The sequence below is a fragment of the Gymnodraco acuticeps genome, unplaced genomic scaffold (genome assembly GCF_902827175.1).
Source record: "Gymnodraco acuticeps unplaced genomic scaffold, fGymAcu1.1, whole genome shotgun sequence".
Taxonomy (NCBI): domain Eukaryota; kingdom Metazoa; phylum Chordata; class Actinopteri; order Perciformes; family Bathydraconidae; genus Gymnodraco; species Gymnodraco acuticeps.
In genome coordinates, this window is record NW_022990135.1 from 3,021,247 (window position 1) to 3,039,123 (window position 17,877).

Consider the following 17,877-nt stretch of genomic DNA (forward strand, 5'->3'; position numbering starts at 1 on the left):
TGTAGTACACATTTTGTTCAGTAAGTGAGCTGTGAATGCCTGCTTAGCAATAGACGAGCTTTGTTGTGGCCTGTCTCTTAATGTATACAGTCTATGGCCTGTACGGCCTGTACCTGTACAGCAGCGCCCTCTGGTGTCCAATCAGCGCTACAGCTGCTTTGCATATCCTGTTTCTCTGACTCATTATGACGGCTATCGGCAGAGGAGGCTAGCCGAGCTGAGCTGCACAGATGCTCGGACTGCTGGACAAAACTAAAAGCAAGGTAAAGGTAAATTCACCTTTTAAATTATCTGACCATAATATAATAACCGTAATGTTTGTATATCTCGTTATAATGTAAAATATTCTATCAGCATTACTGTTCCTACAACTGCACTAGCTAGGAGCTAAACTGCTGCTAGCAAACAAGCCGTTTTCGGCTGGCTTTTCTCGACTATCGTTACATTTATTTGTACTTTTACACCTTTATTTACACTGTCGATAAAAATGGTCGAATGACACACGCCTTAGCTTTCTTATTGTGTGTTTCAAGGCAGCCTTTCATGTAACTGAACACCTGCTCCACAGCCAGCTGGCTCTCAATTCTCCTCACTCCGAAAAGCACAGGTGTCTGGTCTGCTGGATAAACCATATTAGATGAGCTTTTTAGCCTTCAGCACCGAGGGGTTTGTGTGCAGTCACAGATAACACTCTATGATAACCGCTTATAACTCGATTATAATTCAGTAGGGGAACAGCTGTCAGCTCTGTTTACATGCTTGCTGTTGAATGTATCCCAGCAAAGATCTACAGGGAAACCAGCAGCAGTTATTTCTCACTGTGACTGTCAGTAGCATTATATTATATTAGTTAGATTTACACAACACCTTCAGTCTATATGCCTGACCATTGCTTTCTGTGTGAGGAAGAGGAAACACAATGGACTTCAGCTACTAGTTTACTCTATACTAAACAGCCATTTAAATCCTACTGCTATCCTTAGGCAAGATATAAGCTGCATAAGAGTTCAAATGCAAAACATGTTTAATGAATGAAGAACAGATCATCAATGCATTTATTTTGAACCAACACCTGTTAATACAACATTTCTATTTCTTTTAGTTTTCAGAACTGACAAAGGTTGATATTCAATCATGGACGGGTAAGTGTACAATTCATATTTACATAATTGTTGACTCTAGCCAGAGCCATTATTATAATGATCATAATTACTGTATTACACACTGTTGTTATAAGAGCAGCTGACAGAAGTGTGTGTGCTCCAGGTTTGCGGGGGACATGCTGAGCGGGGGCCGGGCCCTGCTCGGCGAGGACAGCTCGGTGATGGCTCGCATGCAGAAGAAGTTCTGGAAGACTAAGCAGGTCCTCATCAAAGCCACGGGCAAGAAGGAGGACGAGTACGTGGTGGCCTCAGACGCTGACCTGGACGCCAAGCTGGAGGTAGGGGGGGGGAGGGGTTACCAATATCTACATGTTATAATTGTAAATAACATGTAGATATTGTTTACCAGTTTGTATTGTGAGGGATAATGTATCTGCAGTAGGATTACAAAGAGAGGTTTTAGAACATCAGCGGCACAAGGGGTCCATTGTTTGCAGAGATGTTTTCTTGATGTCTGGATATTAGGGTTGTAATTACAGGTGAGATGTCTGACAGGACATCACAGCTCTGAAAGTTACGCACAGCTTTACAGTCTGATCCTCTGCAGTCGCTTCACATCACTGCAAGGAATGAGAGCTGGCAGTTTGGATTGGCTGACATTTAGTTGTGTAACTGTCTGCGATGTGCTAGAGTTTCACTGAGCTGCTAAGGGATGCACTGTGAGGCTTTTGTTCGCTCAGGAACAAGATCAGGCCTCTACTGTCCTCCTGAAATCATTGTCCCTCCATCCATCCATCCCCGCTGAGACAAAGACAGAAAAGAGGAGAAAGTGTTTCAAGATCATTTACAAAGAGTAGATTCAGATAATTTTTTGCCAACCTGTCTTGTTGCATTTTAGCTCTCCTGATTCCCTGGCCTTCTAGCTAACTTGATTTAATCAGGTTTTACATTTCAGTGATCTGCAAGCTACTAGAATTAGATTAGATTGTATCCATTATTTCATTTTTCAGAGTATGACTGTCACCATTAGATAAGACACAGTTTTAGTTAGATTTACACAGATATAAGGTCACGTCAGATAAGGAAACATCAGATCTTATTAAGTCAATTTTGAATCTTTCCAGCATCAGTACCATTATAGATTTCATCCAGTTTTAAGTGAATTTATCCACATTGGATTGTTCTTGTTTTATATTTCATCACTGTCTTTTTCTGACAAAATCTCAAGTAGAAAAACAGAACTGATGTATCGAAGTGTATTTGCACGAAGCCATGCGTGGATGTTTATTTCCGTCTGCTTCTGGTTTTCCCCTGCCATATTGCTGTGAGTCAGACAGAGCAGATGGCATAAGACCAACATGATCGTGATGAATCAATCAGTATTGGTCGTCTTAGTAATACAACATATAAGAGATGTGTTGTTCAGGAGCAGTGACCTGTACACAGGCAGGGATCTGACACTGCTGAGGCAAACGGAAAGAAGGCAGTGAGTGTTTATTCTAAAGTTAATCAGTAACCCCACGTAAAAGTCACCTCCTCCCTCTGCTCTCAGTCTACAGTCTCACACCTGAAGAGGCAGGCATGGATGGCCTTATAAAATATAGAAGTGTTCAAAAGATTTCACTAGTGGGCCATGACTGTGACTAAAAGATAATCTAATTATTTTCCATAAATGTTCTTTGGCAATCCCACGCTAATATAAAAGGAGCAGCCCAAGGATATATTCAAGTGGTCTGCAGTTAGTTCTCCACGCTGCCTCCATTAATGATCATGTCCCCGAGAACCCTGCTGTATGAATCTCAATTTCAGACTCACACAATATTGCATTATGTTCTTCCAGCTGAATCCCCAACTGAAACTTTATTAAGATGTCCGAGCCTGATCTCTTTAACATCATTCCAATCATGACGTATATCCTTGTGTTGCATTGTGGGTGAATTGCTTTCTATCAGAGAGCAGTATAGAGCGACCTCTATATCTGTGTTGCTATGACACACTAGCATACATCTAGCAGGTCGGAGGAGAGGCATCTGACTGCCAGGCAGAAAGCAAGAGAGAGCAACATATGTTGTGTTAACACTGCAAAATAAAGTCTTGAAATAAGTGGACAGAAAACCAACAACAAGGTTCTTAAAGGTGTTCTAAAGAAAGGTGTTGAGGATGTATTTGAACCTGGCATGTTTTTCTTCTACAGTTCTTCCGCTCGGTTCAGTTGACATGCACAGAGCTGCTGAAGGTGATTGAGAAGTACCAGTACAGGATCACACGTGAGTAAAACTAAACGTATAACATCACATCACTGCACTGCACAACAGTAGGAGCTATTTATTTCAGGCTGTATCATTCTTTCCCGTATACAGGATGACATCTTGTGTGTTTATGATTGTGTTCCTTCCTGTGTGATGCTTTTGTCTAACACTTAAGCTATAAATGGTTGGATTCTTTTACTAACTAATAAGCCTGTTTTTTAAAACTCAAATAAGTTGTTACAGTGTTAGTGATATTCTTTCTAGCACGGTCGTGGTATGAGGGAGTCAAGATGTGTCTCCTTTGTGTACATGAGGGACTTTGATCTCTTTTCCCAGGTCTGTCTCAGGAGGAGAACGAGCTCGGCCTGTTCCTGCGTTTCCAGGCGGAACACGATCGCACAAAGGCTGGCAACATGATGAACGCCACCAGCAAGGCCCTGTGCACCTCCGCCAAGCAGAGGTCAGCAGCAGGAAATACCAAGCCAATGATCCAGTGTTAAAGTGCATTCCAGAGTAATAGCATTACAATAATGGCTACAAATGAACAGAGAAAGTGAAAAAACATGTGTATTATTGATTCTGGTGAATAACCTTACTTGGCCATGATACATTATGCTGAATGTCTTTTTCATTTTGAGAAATGTCATGAGTTCTGTTAATCTTTTTCCATAGGATGGCACTTTGCCCGCCACTGCACCGCCTGCACCAGGAAGTGGAGACGTTCAGGCGGCGCGCCATCGCCGACACGCTGCTGACGGTCACTCACATGGAGAAGGCGCGCACCGAGTACAGAGGGGCTCTGCTCTGGATGAAGGACGTCTCCCAGGAACTCGACCCAGACACATATAAGCAGCTGGAGAAGTTCCGCAAGGTAGAAGGACGCTTGTTTGGGTGTATCAGGTGCTGGTTGACACTAATGATATAAATGATGTGTCTCATGGTCTGTTTTTTAGGTCCAATCCCAGGTCAGAGGGACGAAGGGCCAGTTTGAGAAGCTGAAGAACGATGTGTGTCAGAAGGTGGACATGCTGGGAGCAAGCCGCTGCAACATGCTTTCACACTCCCTCTGTACCTACCAGGTGTGTGTCTGTCAACACCATATCATCTCTGTTAGACAATGCTTTAATTACAATATGTACCTGTATGCTTTAAGGATGAATGCAGGATCCCGATCTGTCTACCTGCTTGTTTGTCTTTCTTGTTTTACTCAATTATGCCTTTACTATTGCACACAAACACGCTAACACCAAATAACATCTGACTTGTGTCTTCAGTGTGGGGGATTAAATGAGGCTTTTATTCCCAGGACATATGACTCTGCAGAAGTGGCAGTATTAGTCAGCTCCAGCTCCGGTTGCCTATGATGTAAACATGACACTCAGGTGGACACGATCATTTCTACCCGATTTTACGGCGTGTTGCTGTAAATAAATAATAAAGAAAAGCATCAGGGATTTAGACGGTTATTATTATTTATTTACGTCAAACACATACAATATACATGCTTCCCTCAGAGCCACCAGACTTAATTGACAGAAAGGCATACTCTTCTACCGGCACTGGGAAAAGAGTCCATTGCCTATGTTTTAAAGGTTTCCGGTGTTACCCTGCATATATGCACTCATTCTGGTTGGAAACAGAACTATTGAATATCTTTCGATCCTGTCCTGGCAGACCACTCTGCTGCAGTTCTGGGAGAAGACGGCCCACGCTATGTCAGGAATCCACGAGGCCTTCCAAGGACATGTACCATACCAGTTCACCACACTCAAGGTACTTCACACTCGAGTGTTGCATTCCCTGCAGACAGATACCAACTGTCCTTTTAGCAGTCCTCCCAACATAGATCTGATCATCTATGTGTTTTTATATGACATTGTAAATTGTTCCTCCCTTTTACAGGACCTGAGAGACCCACTGGAGGAACTAGCAGAGGCACAGCAACATGTTGAGAAGAAGAAGGAGAAGGCTCTACAGAGCAACACAGAGAGGTGAGAGAACTAAATAAATCTAGTATAGTCCCTCTTATGTTGAAAACCGCTTTTGTATGTGATGATCATAGTGCTCCGTTTGGTAGTTGAGGGCTTTAAAAACGTTGTGCCTAAAGAGAGTGCAGCTCCAAATCAAATAGAGGCTACTGCATTGCTAAAAATACACTTTCTCATTTATTCCCCTCCTCCCTTCCTCAGTCTGGTGTCCTTGGATGACGACAAGCCATCCGGAAGTGCTTCTGGTTCAGGTATGTGTTGCCACCTCTGGGCTGAGACACACAGTTATAGAGACATGTTTACAGTGTGGTACAATCATGAGTGAGCCTGGGCATCCTGCAGACAACGTGGAGAAGTGAGTAGTAGTGAACAGAAGGCGCATTTAAGGAGGTCAAATATCACTAATAATGTGTTGACATGTTTCATCTGTGCTCTACACTCTTGAATTTACATGGTCATAATTATGTGTCTTTTAAAATGAACTAAACAGCAAAGTTTAACAGGAAAAAAATGATTACTTTCACTGCTCTTGGTGGGAAGAAACTCCAGTTGTATGTTTGCTCCTTGTAGTGTGTTGAGAACTTTTATACGGACGGTATTGTTATATTGTTATATCCAGCACTTGTGTAAATAGTACAGGTGTGTTCATTGGAATTTCTGCTGCTGACTGTGGGCGGGACGCCTGTCGGCTTTATGATCCTTTAGTCTCAGCGCACCAACACACTGCCACACCTCCGGCTGCCCTGCACGCTCTCAGAGGACTGTCCATGGACTCTGAGGACGACCTGATGCTCATGGCCGGTGATGAGCCACAGTCCCAGCCCTCAGCCCCCACTCACGTCCCTCTGCAGCCCCAGCTCCTGCTTCCTCATCAGGGGGGGAGGCACAGTGAGCCCTGGGGCTTTGAGAGCCTCCAGTCACAGCTGCCTGCCTGCGGTAAACTGGCCTGCTCTCTCCTCCACCTGTGAACTCTGACTCCCATCTCACTTTGCTGGCTGTGGCATGGGATTTCAACTCTGCTTCCTTTGGCTCTTTGGATCTGGATTCACTCTGCCTGTCTGGTGCAAGGGGCTCTGTTTCCTTCACTACGGGGAAACTGTCATCTTCACTTCTGAGACTCTTTTCCTTGAACAGCATGCTCCTTAAAAGTCTGATTTGAAGAGTATCAACCCTCAGTTGTTAGTTATGGTATTTTTTCTTGTCATTTCAGCCCTCTCTTTTGGCTTTATCTTTCTCTGCAATCTGAATCTGTGCTTAGTAACAAGCTTGTAAATCTGTGACCTTTCAGAATCTCCTGTGATGTAGTTACCTCAAAGATATAAGACTCTTCTTCTGTCCGTCTAGGTGTGGGTCCATTTTCAGGTGATCCGTTCCACTCTACCGGGACAGAGCTGAGAGCAGAAGAGGAGGATGGTGAAGGGGGGGACATGGCTTTCCTAAAAGACCTCCTGAGCCCGGGCCCCGGGGCCAGCGACGAGTTCAGCAGGGAGTGGCAGGACGCCTTCGGGCTCTTTGACCCCCCCACTGTCCCTCCACAGAGCGCAGCAGTAACTGGTGGGCCGGCAGAGAGTAGAGCGCCGACGGAGGGTAGTGGTCCGGCAGCACGTCCTCCCTCGGGCCCCCCCTCCCCCACAGGCTTCCTGCCCTCCCAGCTACTGGACCACAGCCTGAGCTCCACAGGTGAGCAACCCTGCCCTCTGCTGGAGAGAGAATCTCACTGCAGCTCACGGATACATCTCTCACTACTCTTCTTAACCCTGCTTTGTCTTTTAGGCTGGTCAACCCCTCCTATGTTCCAAGCTCCGCCCCTGCAGCCTCCTCCTGATCACAGCCAATCAGCTCAGCCAGCTCCAAGTCCAGCAGCCAATGGTATGCTCCTTCTTAACCTGTGTCCTCCCCTGTCTGAGTACAGTAAACTTTATAGTTGGGAAATGTGTCTTTAGCGCGGTGCGTTCAATCTATATATTAACACAGAGTTACACAACAGGGTTTATATATAAAGAGGCAATAGATAGCACTTTTTACTTCAACCTATTATGAATTATATCTGGTTATTTAATAACGTACAAGCTGCAGAATAAGGACCCAATCGGGTTATCTTTGGAAACCTTCTTGTAACTGTGTGTGTGTGTGTGTGTGGCCGCTCCAGGTGCATCTAAAGACATGTCCGCCTGGTTCAACCTGTTTGCCGACCTGGACCCCCTCTCCAACCCCGACGCTATCGGACGCTCCCCAGATGAGCTGCTCAATGCATAAAGCTGTGTGTGTGTGTGTGTGTGTGTGTGTGTGTGTGTGTGTGTGCAGCAGCACTGTATGAAGACTCTTACAGGATCTGGATGTCGGCAAGTTTTTTTAAAGTCCGTAAGTAAGATGCAACACACTGGAAAAGGAAACACTGTTGCTTATTAAAGGCTCTCTCTGCAGCTTTGTAAATGACTCTTAACACACACATGCAGCCTCTGACTCTTAACACACACATGCAGCCTCTGACTCATACACACACAGTTTCAGTTATTGCAGCTTCTGCCAAGCAGAGAATGTTTGGGTTACAGCTTTATTTTAGACGGCACTGTGTGTTTTATTCATGTTAGATTGGGTGTGTCGGTTTGCTGTGTGCACACATCACAGAGGACCCAGGACGTAAACGGAAATTCACTGCACATGATTGTCACGTATGGATGAAGAGCGTACAGTGTTTCTATATGCATATACATAGCTAACATTGTGTATGTAAGATGGGACCCTGAACCTGTCACTGAGCCTGTATTTGCACACAAACAACAACAGTTAGATCTGGGGCTTGTTTCTCCCAGCAACAACAGTGCATTATCCAGCTATTTGTAGACCTAACTCTGTTTTTTTTTATACCACAATGCTGACTCATTTCCTTTTCCTTTACCGGTGTGACTCTACATGAAATGAAAGTCCATCTCTGCCAGTAAAAGAAATACAATTATATATAATCTTAGTAAAGTAACTTTGGCACATTTTTTAAATGAATTGGTATCTAGAAATAATGACATCTCTGGAACTTGACCACTCCATGGGTTAGATAAATAATGTGACACGTTTTAATCTCTGTAAGGAAATGTCAGTTTTCTTTCTTAAGGTCTACAGGCCACACTGATCTGTGATATGTCCTGTCTCTGGAGAGGACTGATGGGGTCATTATGACCACCTGGCCTGGAGTCATATTACAGACACAATGGAAACTCACTGTCCACAGCCTCTTTATGTCACTGTCCACCTTCATCCCAGATTCTCCTGGCTCTGAATGTAGTGTTAAAAGTAGGACGCGAAAGAAATGATCTTCAGTCCCATCTGTTGTTCAAATTTCACAATAGCAATTTCACAAAGGCCGAGGAAAATGTGTGAAGGATGAAACATTTATTTTTTGTCTCTTGAACGATGTTTTAAACTAGGACACTGGAAAAACGTATTTTCTAATGGGTGGATTATTTAAATCCTATAAACATGCAAATCAAAATGTATTTATTTCCAGATTATATAAAAACTACTAACTCTAACACTGTAAAATACTGTTCACTTTTAACTGTGTGAGAATTCAAAGATGCATTTTGGAAATGTGTTATTGTTTTATGGGAAAAGGGAGTGGAGAACTGTTACCATGTCATGAAATGGATTTCTCACACACCTGTTTTGGATTTGATTCCCACTGGTTGTTTTTTTTGTTGAAGGGAAAAACTACCAATACTGACATTTTTGAATGTTTACGAAATGCTAAAAGGAACTGTTGCAAATGTAGAGTAGAGTTTGTAAGATTTATTTGATGTTTCATGAGTTGTTGAGATGTGAATATCATGCCCACATGCATCGACTTAAACCAAATCCAAAGTTACGGCTTTGTGTGCCTCAGCAGAGGTAATCAGATGGAAAAATGCATCATGGGAAAAAAACAAACATTTTATACAAGCTGTATATTATTATCTCTGCTCTTCTTTTTGTTTTAAATGTGACACATGAAGGGAAACTACTGTGTTGTTTTGTCACATAATGTATTATACTGTATACTGCTAGATTTACACACTTTATTTACACAAAAAGAATGTATTTCTCAAGTCAATCACAAATGCTTTATTTAATTCAACTATGCCTTTTTATTTCACTCGAGGGGTTTAACAGATGAAAACTTGGCAGTTCTGTTTCCAATAAACTGGACAAGCAAACAAAGAATCACTGCGTTGAGCCTCATTCCAAAATGCTGTTTATCCACTCTGATAAAAGTTGGTATCTGAAATAAATCTGTATTTGTATGAATCTAATCTTCCAAACTACTTTTTGTAAACAGACGTTTAAAAACGACAGAAAGTCATGTCGCTGTAGGTGTGATTGTTTTCAGCAAGTGGATCTCATTTTGGAACAGAACGCCTCATTTTTAGAAACATGCCAAATCAGGTCACTGGATACACAACATCCACACTTCTCTCTACTTCTACTCTGCTACAGGTTACATCGTTTCCTTGTTGTGAGGCTACATACATAGCAGCTGTTGGTTTACGCTCTTCGTAGTGTAGACGTGTTAGTGTGCACGAGAAGTAAGTAATCTTTTTTTGTATCCTATTCACTACAACCTGAGATGGAGGATGTAATCTATTCTTGGTTAAAATTCTCTGAAGACCCAATAACACTCCTGATAAATAAATACATAATTATTCACAAAAATGAGACATGTAATTCACAGTACTCAGCGGAGGAAAAGCAGGAGGGGAGGAAGGAGGGAGGGAGGAAGGAAGGGAGGGGGTCTATGGTACAACTCATTCAGATACATATCTTTGTCAGCCGATAATACAAACACAGTGTGCCTTTTTATATTTACAATTCCAGTACATTCCTATCCCACCGAAGCAGGTACAGTTAAGTAGTAATGACATTTACAGGAAGAGGGGCCGGGGCATGGAGAGGCCGTCAATCAACAGCTCCAAATGTGGCGCAGCGTGTCTGAAATGTTTCGATGCAAAAGATAAAAAGTGGTGCATTTCAAACTAAGTTTAAATATTGATTCTGTTGACAGAAATACTGTGGAGACCATCTTGTAAAGTAGTGATATTGGGATGTGTTCACCAGCCTCTCCATGTTCAGGGCTCTGCAGGCCAGAGGGAGCCAAGATGAGACCCGTCTGGACACATTTCACAACAACACGAGCTGAGCAAGACAGGAGGAAATCAGCTTTACAGTGACTGTGAGGGAGATAGGAGGAGAGAAAGAGCTGGGACCAAAAGGGGGGTGTGTGTGATGGACGTGGAGTAAGGAGGGACATTTCTGAAGCAAAGGCTAGCGCTTGGGAAGGAGGGGCAGGCAGACAGGTAGAACACGCTGCACACATCATAGCCCTGGCCTGCGTTTCCCATAGATACACAGCGCGGGGGGGGGGGCTGGGGGCTCACTGCTACCTGTTAGTGAAGCTTGTACCCGTTTACAGTCAGCCTGCACTGCAAATGGCTGATAAAAGTACACAAATATGTTTTAAAACCCCCTCCTTGTATACAGTGGTGGAAGAAGTATTCAGATATTTTACTTAAGTAAAATAACTAGTACTACACTGTAAAAATACTCCATTACAAGTAAGTCTTGCATTAAGAAACTCATTGCAGAAAAATATATTATAAATAAATAAAAATATTAGCAAGTAAAAGCAGCAACTCTTCACACACAAGCTGGAAATGTGTTTTTTTTTATACAAAAACTTAATTAAATTGCTGCAAATTAATTTCCTGTCCTACTAGTTGTTTTAGGTACTTAAATATATTGTTGGATAGATTACATTTACAACAAATCATAATAAATCTAAAGTAACTCAAGCTTAAAAATTAAATGTAGTGAAGTACAAATGTTTCCTTTTTTAAGTTGTAAAAATGCTTCAAAATGTGTACTTAATTACAGTACTTGAGTAAATGTACTTAGTTACTTTCCACCACTGCTTGTATATTCTGCTTGTCCCTGCCTGTGTGTGTGTATCTATGGCCAGCATAGTGCTCACATCATGTGTGCCATGCTAAAGGGTCAAACATGATGGAGCACTACGCTGGTTGTGCGAAACTGAGCGGTCTAAAATATCAGGCACATTTTTAAACTCCTCCTTGTCGCGACCGTTCAAGTTTTGCTACGATATATCTGGCAGCACCAAAATTAGCCTCCGTGGTCAAACTCTTGGTCGCCAAGGAAACCAGTGGCCTTTTTTTTTCCTTTTCCTTTTACAATGGAAGGCATATTTTATATCAAGAGAAATAACTACAGATAGAAAAAGAGATATATCCGTGGAAAGGCGCCATGGTATAATACGATGAAATAAAAGAGTCTGTCCTTTCGCCCTTTTCCTCCCGAGAAAACAGGAACATAACCAGCTCTAAAGGTAGAAGAAAGCGATGAAATGTTAGCTGCACACCCCCGCACAGGGCTGCAGGACTCTCACGTTGTAGTCGTCTGAGGAGAGGCAGTGGGAAGCGCTTTGTCAACGAGATAAGGACATCAGAGAGAGCTTAGCTGGCATGCTGAAGGCATTCTTAGAGCAGAAGGGTTGTTTCCTAGTAAGTGTTTTCTGATTTCGTTGAGGGGGGGGGGTTCTTCCGGGGGTGACGTGAAGCCGTCAGAAGCTCTCGGGCTCCTCCAGGAGGCAGGGCTGGGTGGATAGAGGCACGAGGGACGGGGACAGGCTCCGGAGGCCCACTGGACCTCGGGGACCGGGGAGTAAGGGCTTCAGGATGCTGACGAGGCAGAAGGCAGAGCCGATGTTGGGGATGAAGTTGACCTTGTTGCGGTCGGGACACAAGAAGCGAGGGAGGTCCTGCGGAGGTTTGGTTCTGTGGACACATGCAGGGACGCTTAGCCTTCATAACAAGTGGGTACATAACATTAACAAATAAAGAACATCCTGTAAATCTAAAAATACACTCACATGGTGTCCTCGGACACTTTGACTTTCTCGCAGCCCTCTGGAGGTTCCCTCTTGAACATGTAGCTGTTGTTGGGTCTGGGGGAGGCGGCATATTTAGGCAGTGGGGAGCAGGGGCCCAGCTCTGAAGACAGACACAGAGGGGAGACTGTAGGTCAAAGGTCGGCAGCAGATCATGCTCACAGAGACACGGCGTGCGTACAATGAAGTGTAATATATGGTGTGTGTGAGTCACCTTTGTCCTCGTAGGGGCTCCCTCCGCTCGTGTCGTTGAGGACGGTGAGGTAGGAGGGCGAGATGGAGTCGGGCCGGCTACTGCAGTTGCTATGGTTACCGCTCAGGCCGCCCCCCGAGGGAGTCTGTGTGTCTATGCTGCGGGTGCTGCTGCTGCGCCGTGGGGGGACGGGTGGGGGTGCGCGGTGCCCATCTGGGACATCCTGTGGCTGTCGCACAAACACGCACACAAATGAGGTCACAATAACAACATGGACCGGGGGCTTAATCCCCACAGTGGTTGTGTGTGAATTTTTAAAACAATCTCTGAGCTAGCAAAACTCACAACGATGGTGTCTTCTTTTTCAGGCGTGTCCCTAATGATGATGCGTTCAATCTCCTGGTTTAGGCCCTCTACGCTGTTTCGGAAACGAGGGGCCGATGACTTGGATATAGGGATGGGTATCAGGATGGCCTTGGGCATAGGTGACTGCAAAACACACACATGGCTACTGTCAGTACCGATTCTGCACAAAATCCTTCACTCACCCTTTATCCTCTTATCAGTTGCAAATACACAGAAATGGTATTTGGTTAATGTAAGAAAATGAACTTATACATTGATTTATGATATCATGTCTCAGAATGAATTTAGCTGTAACCTCCTGCAACAACAAATAAGTCAAACCTTTGATCATCTTGATGTAACTTCTAGTGTGTTCCTGCTAGCTCTGTGCATCAGTTAATGAGCTTGTCAAGTATTGTTAGGAAAGTTGCATGATAACTCTTTTCTCTTTGTCTCCTGAGGAGGCCCTGAAAGCAGGACAGCTGCACTCCAGCAGACTCCACAGGGAGCAGAGGACCAGCCCTGTTGCTGTCAAAATACAGCAACGTGACTGGAGTGTGTGTGTGTGTGTTACTGCATCAGAGGAACCCAATCAAGATGACTTTTCATAGACGAGAGACTGGTAAAAAAAAACACATCAGGAGACACACAGGGACATGAGTTAAATGCATAGGTTAAATGGGACATCCTGAAAACTCTCTTCTCAACTTTCTTATCTTTTTTCAGCTCAGACAGAAACTCAGACACACAGTCTGTATTGCTTACCTGCGACTGGATGATGGTATGGCTGCCATTGAACGGGGACTTGCGGTCTTTATCCCTCCGATGGCGGCTGCTGCGTTTGCTGCGCTGAAGCTGCTGTCGCAATTTGGCAATCTAGAGAGGTTTTACAAACATACAGAGGGACGTTGTTTTGCAGATGTATAGATTTATACAGCCATGTCTTGTTATTGATGGTGTGTTCAGTCATAACTGAAGCACAATGCTCAGAAAAAGCATTTATTTACAACATAACATGTGTTTATTTTGGCTTTAAAACAAAGAAACTGACCTCCTTGAGCTGGTCGGTGCTCCCACAGGAGGCCGAGCGTTTGTGAGAGCCCCTCCTCCTCTCATCTGCCCAGGCCCTGGGGGTCTAACACACGCACACACACCGGTTAGAGCTTTATTTCAGATATAGTACAAAATAGGGGTTTTCTATGAGAAGCAACTGGTGTTGCCAGTGTCACACTTTGTAGCTGATGCTGTTTTATTGTGATGCCTACGTAAAATAGGTTACAGAAATATCTTACAGCTTCTGTTTGACCAGACTCTGGTTCAAAGTCAGTCTGTGAGAAATAGTCAAAGACAGCCACACAGCATCATGATGCAACCGTCTGCAATCTCTCTTAACCCCTTTGCATTGATTGCCTGCAGCTTCTTAAACACACATGTCTTCAAAGCTATCTTTAAGAAGCAAGAACACACACATTCATTCATTGTCACTAACATTGTAGTTGTTTATATCTTACATACAAACCAAACTCAAATTCATATACCACACACAATGCGTAACCCCCCCGCAGCACTGACCTGCGTCGCTTTGTCCCTCATGTAGGGAGAGTACGGGTGCTGGCAGTCGTCCTGAGGCCAGGGACCTGTCAGGTGAGCGCCAGCAGTCGCGCCCTGCAAGGGCCACAGCTGGATGGATGGCGGGAGCCCGAGAGGAGAATGAGGAGCGGAGCGCTCAGAGAGAGAGGAGGGGGACGCCGGAGGACGTGGAGGAACACCACGAGAAGATGTGGGAGGATAAGGCCACTGATGCAGACTGAGGAGGAAACACAGGGAGGAGTCGGGGTGAGTTGGATGTAAACAAGGTATTTGTCAACACATGGTAAACACATCAACAAATCAACAGCTGGCCTGCAGGATTAGCTCATGCATGCTGCTCGCTCTGTCTGTCTAAATTTGTGTGTGTGCATGTTAATCCGACCCATCGTGTGCAGAGCGGATATGCCCCCTTCTAAATCTCCACAGCCCCCTGGTTAATGGCATTAAAACAGCTTAAAGCAAAGGGGGGGTGAGGGGCACTGAGTGCAGGTGCCCAACTGACCCTGATTCAGAGCTGCAGCAAAGTGCAGGGTGTCAGCAAAATCTGATTTCAGATTCAAGTTTCAAACACAGACAAAAAGGTTTACAACGTGTATATCCATGTTTGAATAAAACATGTCTTTCATTCGTTTTTAGTTTTTAGAAAACAAATAGTTGAACATTGCATTTACTGGGAACTAAACTGCAAGATAGAATTTAAAAGAATAATAATGATAATAACAATATTATCCCTGTAAACAAAAGGACAACCACCTAGCAATAATAAAGCCATGCATGCACAAGCAACAGAATATATGCAAATGCAGAGCATCTTGCAGGATAGAGGATGAATTTATTTATTTCAGCAAAAAAAGCTACTCAGTCCTAGTAACGACACACCGTACATGCATGTATCTGCACGTCGACACACAGCATTGATTGGCAGAGCTTGTGAGGAGCTATATTTGGCAGGGGACTTGACCAGCACACACCACTGTTGCTAGGGAACGGGACGACTGATCGTCATTCAAACACAGCAGCGCTTGTGTGTGTGTGTGTGTGTGTGTGTGTGTGTGTGTGTGTGTGTGTGTGTGTGTGTGTGTGTGTGTGTGTGTGTGTGTGTGTGTGTGTGTGTGAGTGTGTGTGTGTGTGTGTGTGAGTGTGTGTGAGTAAACAGGGGTTTTCGCATCAGCAGCCTGCTAGCAAATTGCTCAGCTTTCTTTATTTTCACTGCTGTTGTTCCTGTCTGCAGTCATACAATTAACAACCCACTACCTGGGGCTCAAAGCAATAGTAGCACTGGTAGTAGTATAAAAAACAGCCTTTTTTTAAAGGAGCTACACTGTTACCACCTGAGGAAACTTTAAATCAGAGATAAGCTTATAACACAAGACAGACAGTCCTCATGAGCCATGAGCAAAAGGCGGACAGCATAACCTGCACAGAAAGTAATAAGCACATCATGTACATCCACTCATTTCTCCATTATTTGTTTTAAATTAAACCATCCAAAAATGTCACAATCAGAATTTCCCAAAGGCCAAAATGATGTCTTGAAATTGCACATTTTGCTCATCCAAAATCAATTGCTCAATCAAAAACCAAAGATAGTCTACCTACCATCTACATATTATACTGGGAACATATTCCCATTTGGGTCAGAAGAGTTATTTTTGGTCACATGTGTTTAACAAATGACAGTGATCAATACTTGTTTCCTTTTCTGTTGATGGACTAATCCATTATTTGTTACAGCTCTAGTTTACATAACTGCCTTTGCACACTGTCTGCCTAACTGCCATGTGTAGATTGTTAAATATTGCAATACAAACAAATGTAACAAGAAGACCTTACCACACACAATAGAATACATCAATCTTGCCAATTTGCTGCAATGTATAATAGAACAATAGGTCTAAAGCAGAGATTATGCGATTTAAATCATTATTGATCAGGCTGTGCATTCATTATATATATTATACATACAATGAAAGATAGCTCCCTGCATATCGAATCCTCATGCAATGCCATGAATAATGAAGGCCAATTTATTTACAGGGAGACAAGCATGCAGCTCCTCCCACACATATCATCACTATCATGAAAACGTATTGGACCTATATGACAAAAGAGCATATAACCAGGCTCATGATTTTGAGATGAATTTAAATGTGTGTGAGGAGAAACATGACGGCACTCACCTGCAGGAATGTGACCGAGCTGCGCTGCATGCAAAGGGTCATGGAGCTCTTCACCTCAGCCCCTGTTGATGTCTGCAGCTCCGAGAAGATGCCAAAGAGGCGGTGGGAACACAGGGCAAAGGGACGACTGTGCAGGTTGCAAGTGAGGAAAGCCCTCTCAGATATAAACAGGCAGACATAGAAAATATCCTAAAACGTTTTCGTGGGGATAGCACTGATACAGGAGGTGTCAAAATGGGCGTTGCTGTTTTCGCACCCTGCCTCCTCGTCGTCGTGGATGGATGTTTTTCTCTCCCGGCTGATGCGGCACGACGGCTGAAACAGCTACCGAAACGATTTCAGCACGCAAAAATATGGGTATCAAAAGAGGAAACGTCGTTGTGAGCCTGGCGGAGATCGTGAAGTGTCGGGAAACGACGGAAAATATAGCAGAAGGACAGAAAATACAGAAGGGATAGAAAGAAGAAGGCGGTGATGCTGTGCTAGCCTTGGTTGACACGACGGGAGAGGGACCAGTGTGAAGCACGCCGGAGTAAACACCGATACTTCCGGTTGTTGTTTTTCGAAGTAAAATATATTCTCTGTCGATTTTTACCCAGGACTTTATTTGAATAAAATAGACTAGTTTTGAACAGGCTCAAATTGTACTGTGGGTTTACTTGTTACCACAGTGTGGAAATGAACATTGTTACAGGAAAAGTAAAATACAACATATTAAATAAGAGGCGTGCATATAATATTAGAGATAGAAATGACACACATTACAAAAGTACCGATCCAGGTAGACAACAATAAGTACAGTTACAGTATTTTTAAGAAAAAATAAATAAGTGTAGCATATATAAGTAGTGTGAAAGCAGCCAGATAATACATTGGATATATGGGCTTTAAGGCAGGTCCTGCTATATTCATGAAAAAGCTATATATCTTCACTTCAGATAGTGTGATAAAATCTAATTTGACATTTTCCAATTTTGTATTATTTATTCGACATATGTGCTAATCAAATTATAGCACACACCTCTGGGGAAAAAGCAGTGGTATAGAATAACAGGAATAACTTGTAGTATCCCTATCTGAAAAAATAAAACATACAAAAACTATTATCACAATTCTAAATACACATTTAAATATGTATTGACTTGGTCCATTTCCGGTGCAGTCTGATACCTGCAGCTGACTTGACGCTGGTGTGGATCTGTGACGTAGCGTACCAACGCTGCGCTGCTCGTGCTGATGCTGCAGTTGCTAGGGCGCGTGGAGCAGACGGCGGCGGAGAAGTGAAGTAAACAAGTGGA

General features: G+C 43.6%; 2 protein-coding genes across 4 annotated transcripts; one reads left to right on the forward strand and one right to left on the reverse strand.

Moving 5' to 3' along the window:
* Positions 1–154: 154 nt before the first annotated feature.
* Positions 155–9,534, forward strand: ical1 (islet cell autoantigen 1-like). Of its 3 annotated transcripts, none has more exons than XM_034216902.1 (14): positions 155–269; positions 1,103–1,142; positions 1,267–1,441; positions 3,298–3,370; positions 3,689–3,812; positions 4,025–4,223; positions 4,306–4,431; positions 5,027–5,125; positions 5,255–5,343; positions 5,542–5,591; positions 6,046–6,276; positions 6,685–7,020; positions 7,114–7,209; positions 7,490–9,534. In XM_034216902.1, exons 2-14 carry the CDS (start codon positions 1,135–1,137, stop codon positions 7,594–7,596), a joined length of 1,713 nt encoding a protein of 570 aa, XP_034072793.1. In that variant the 5' UTR covers positions 155–269; positions 1,103–1,134; the 3' UTR covers positions 7,597–9,534. The 3 variants fall into 3 exon arrangements, with proteins under 3 accessions (XP_034072793.1, XP_034072796.1, XP_034072794.1); XM_034216903.1 differs by having other exon boundaries at positions 188–263; XM_034216905.1 differs by lacking the exon at positions 6,046–6,276 and having other exon boundaries at positions 157–269.
* On the reverse strand, positions 9,435–17,093 carry fam117ba (family with sequence similarity 117 member Ba). Its single transcript, XM_034216955.1, has 8 exons — positions 16,580–17,093; positions 14,382–14,616; positions 13,861–13,944; positions 13,575–13,685; positions 12,810–12,953; positions 12,486–12,693; positions 12,254–12,374; positions 9,435–12,158 (listed from the first exon to the last, which is right to left on the reverse strand). The coding sequence occupies exons 2-8, from the start codon at positions 14,400–14,402 to the stop codon at positions 11,945–11,947; spliced, it is 903 nt and encodes a 300-aa protein (XP_034072846.1). The 5' UTR covers positions 14,403–14,616; positions 16,580–17,093; the 3' UTR covers positions 9,435–11,944.
* Positions 17,094–17,877: the final 784 nt, after the last annotated feature.

What these genes read in the sequence shown, in the direction of transcription:
- ical1 (XM_034216902.1), top strand. An exon ending in ACCTGGACGCCAAGCTGGAG is followed by an intron (nt 1,442 to 3,297) that starts GTAGGGGGGGGG and finishes TTTCTTCTACAG; the next exon opens with TTCTTCCGCTCGGTTCAGTT. An exon ending in ACTCCCTCTGTACCTACCAG is followed by an intron (nt 4,432 to 5,026) that starts GTGTGTGTCTGT and finishes CTGTCCTGGCAG; the next exon opens with ACCACTCTGCTGCAGTTCTG.
- fam117ba (XM_034216955.1), bottom strand. Translation starts at nt 14,402, where the DNA reads ATGAGGGACAAAGCGACGCAG. An exon ending in TGAGGGACAAAGCGACGCAG is followed by an intron (nt 13,945 to 14,381) that starts GTCAGTGCTGCG and finishes TGCGTGTGTTAG; the next exon opens with ACCCCCAGGGCCTGGGCAGA. An exon ending in ATACCATCATCCAGTCGCAG is followed by an intron (nt 12,954 to 13,574) that starts GTAAGCAATACA and finishes TGTGTTTTGCAG; the next exon opens with TCACCTATGCCCAAGGCCAT.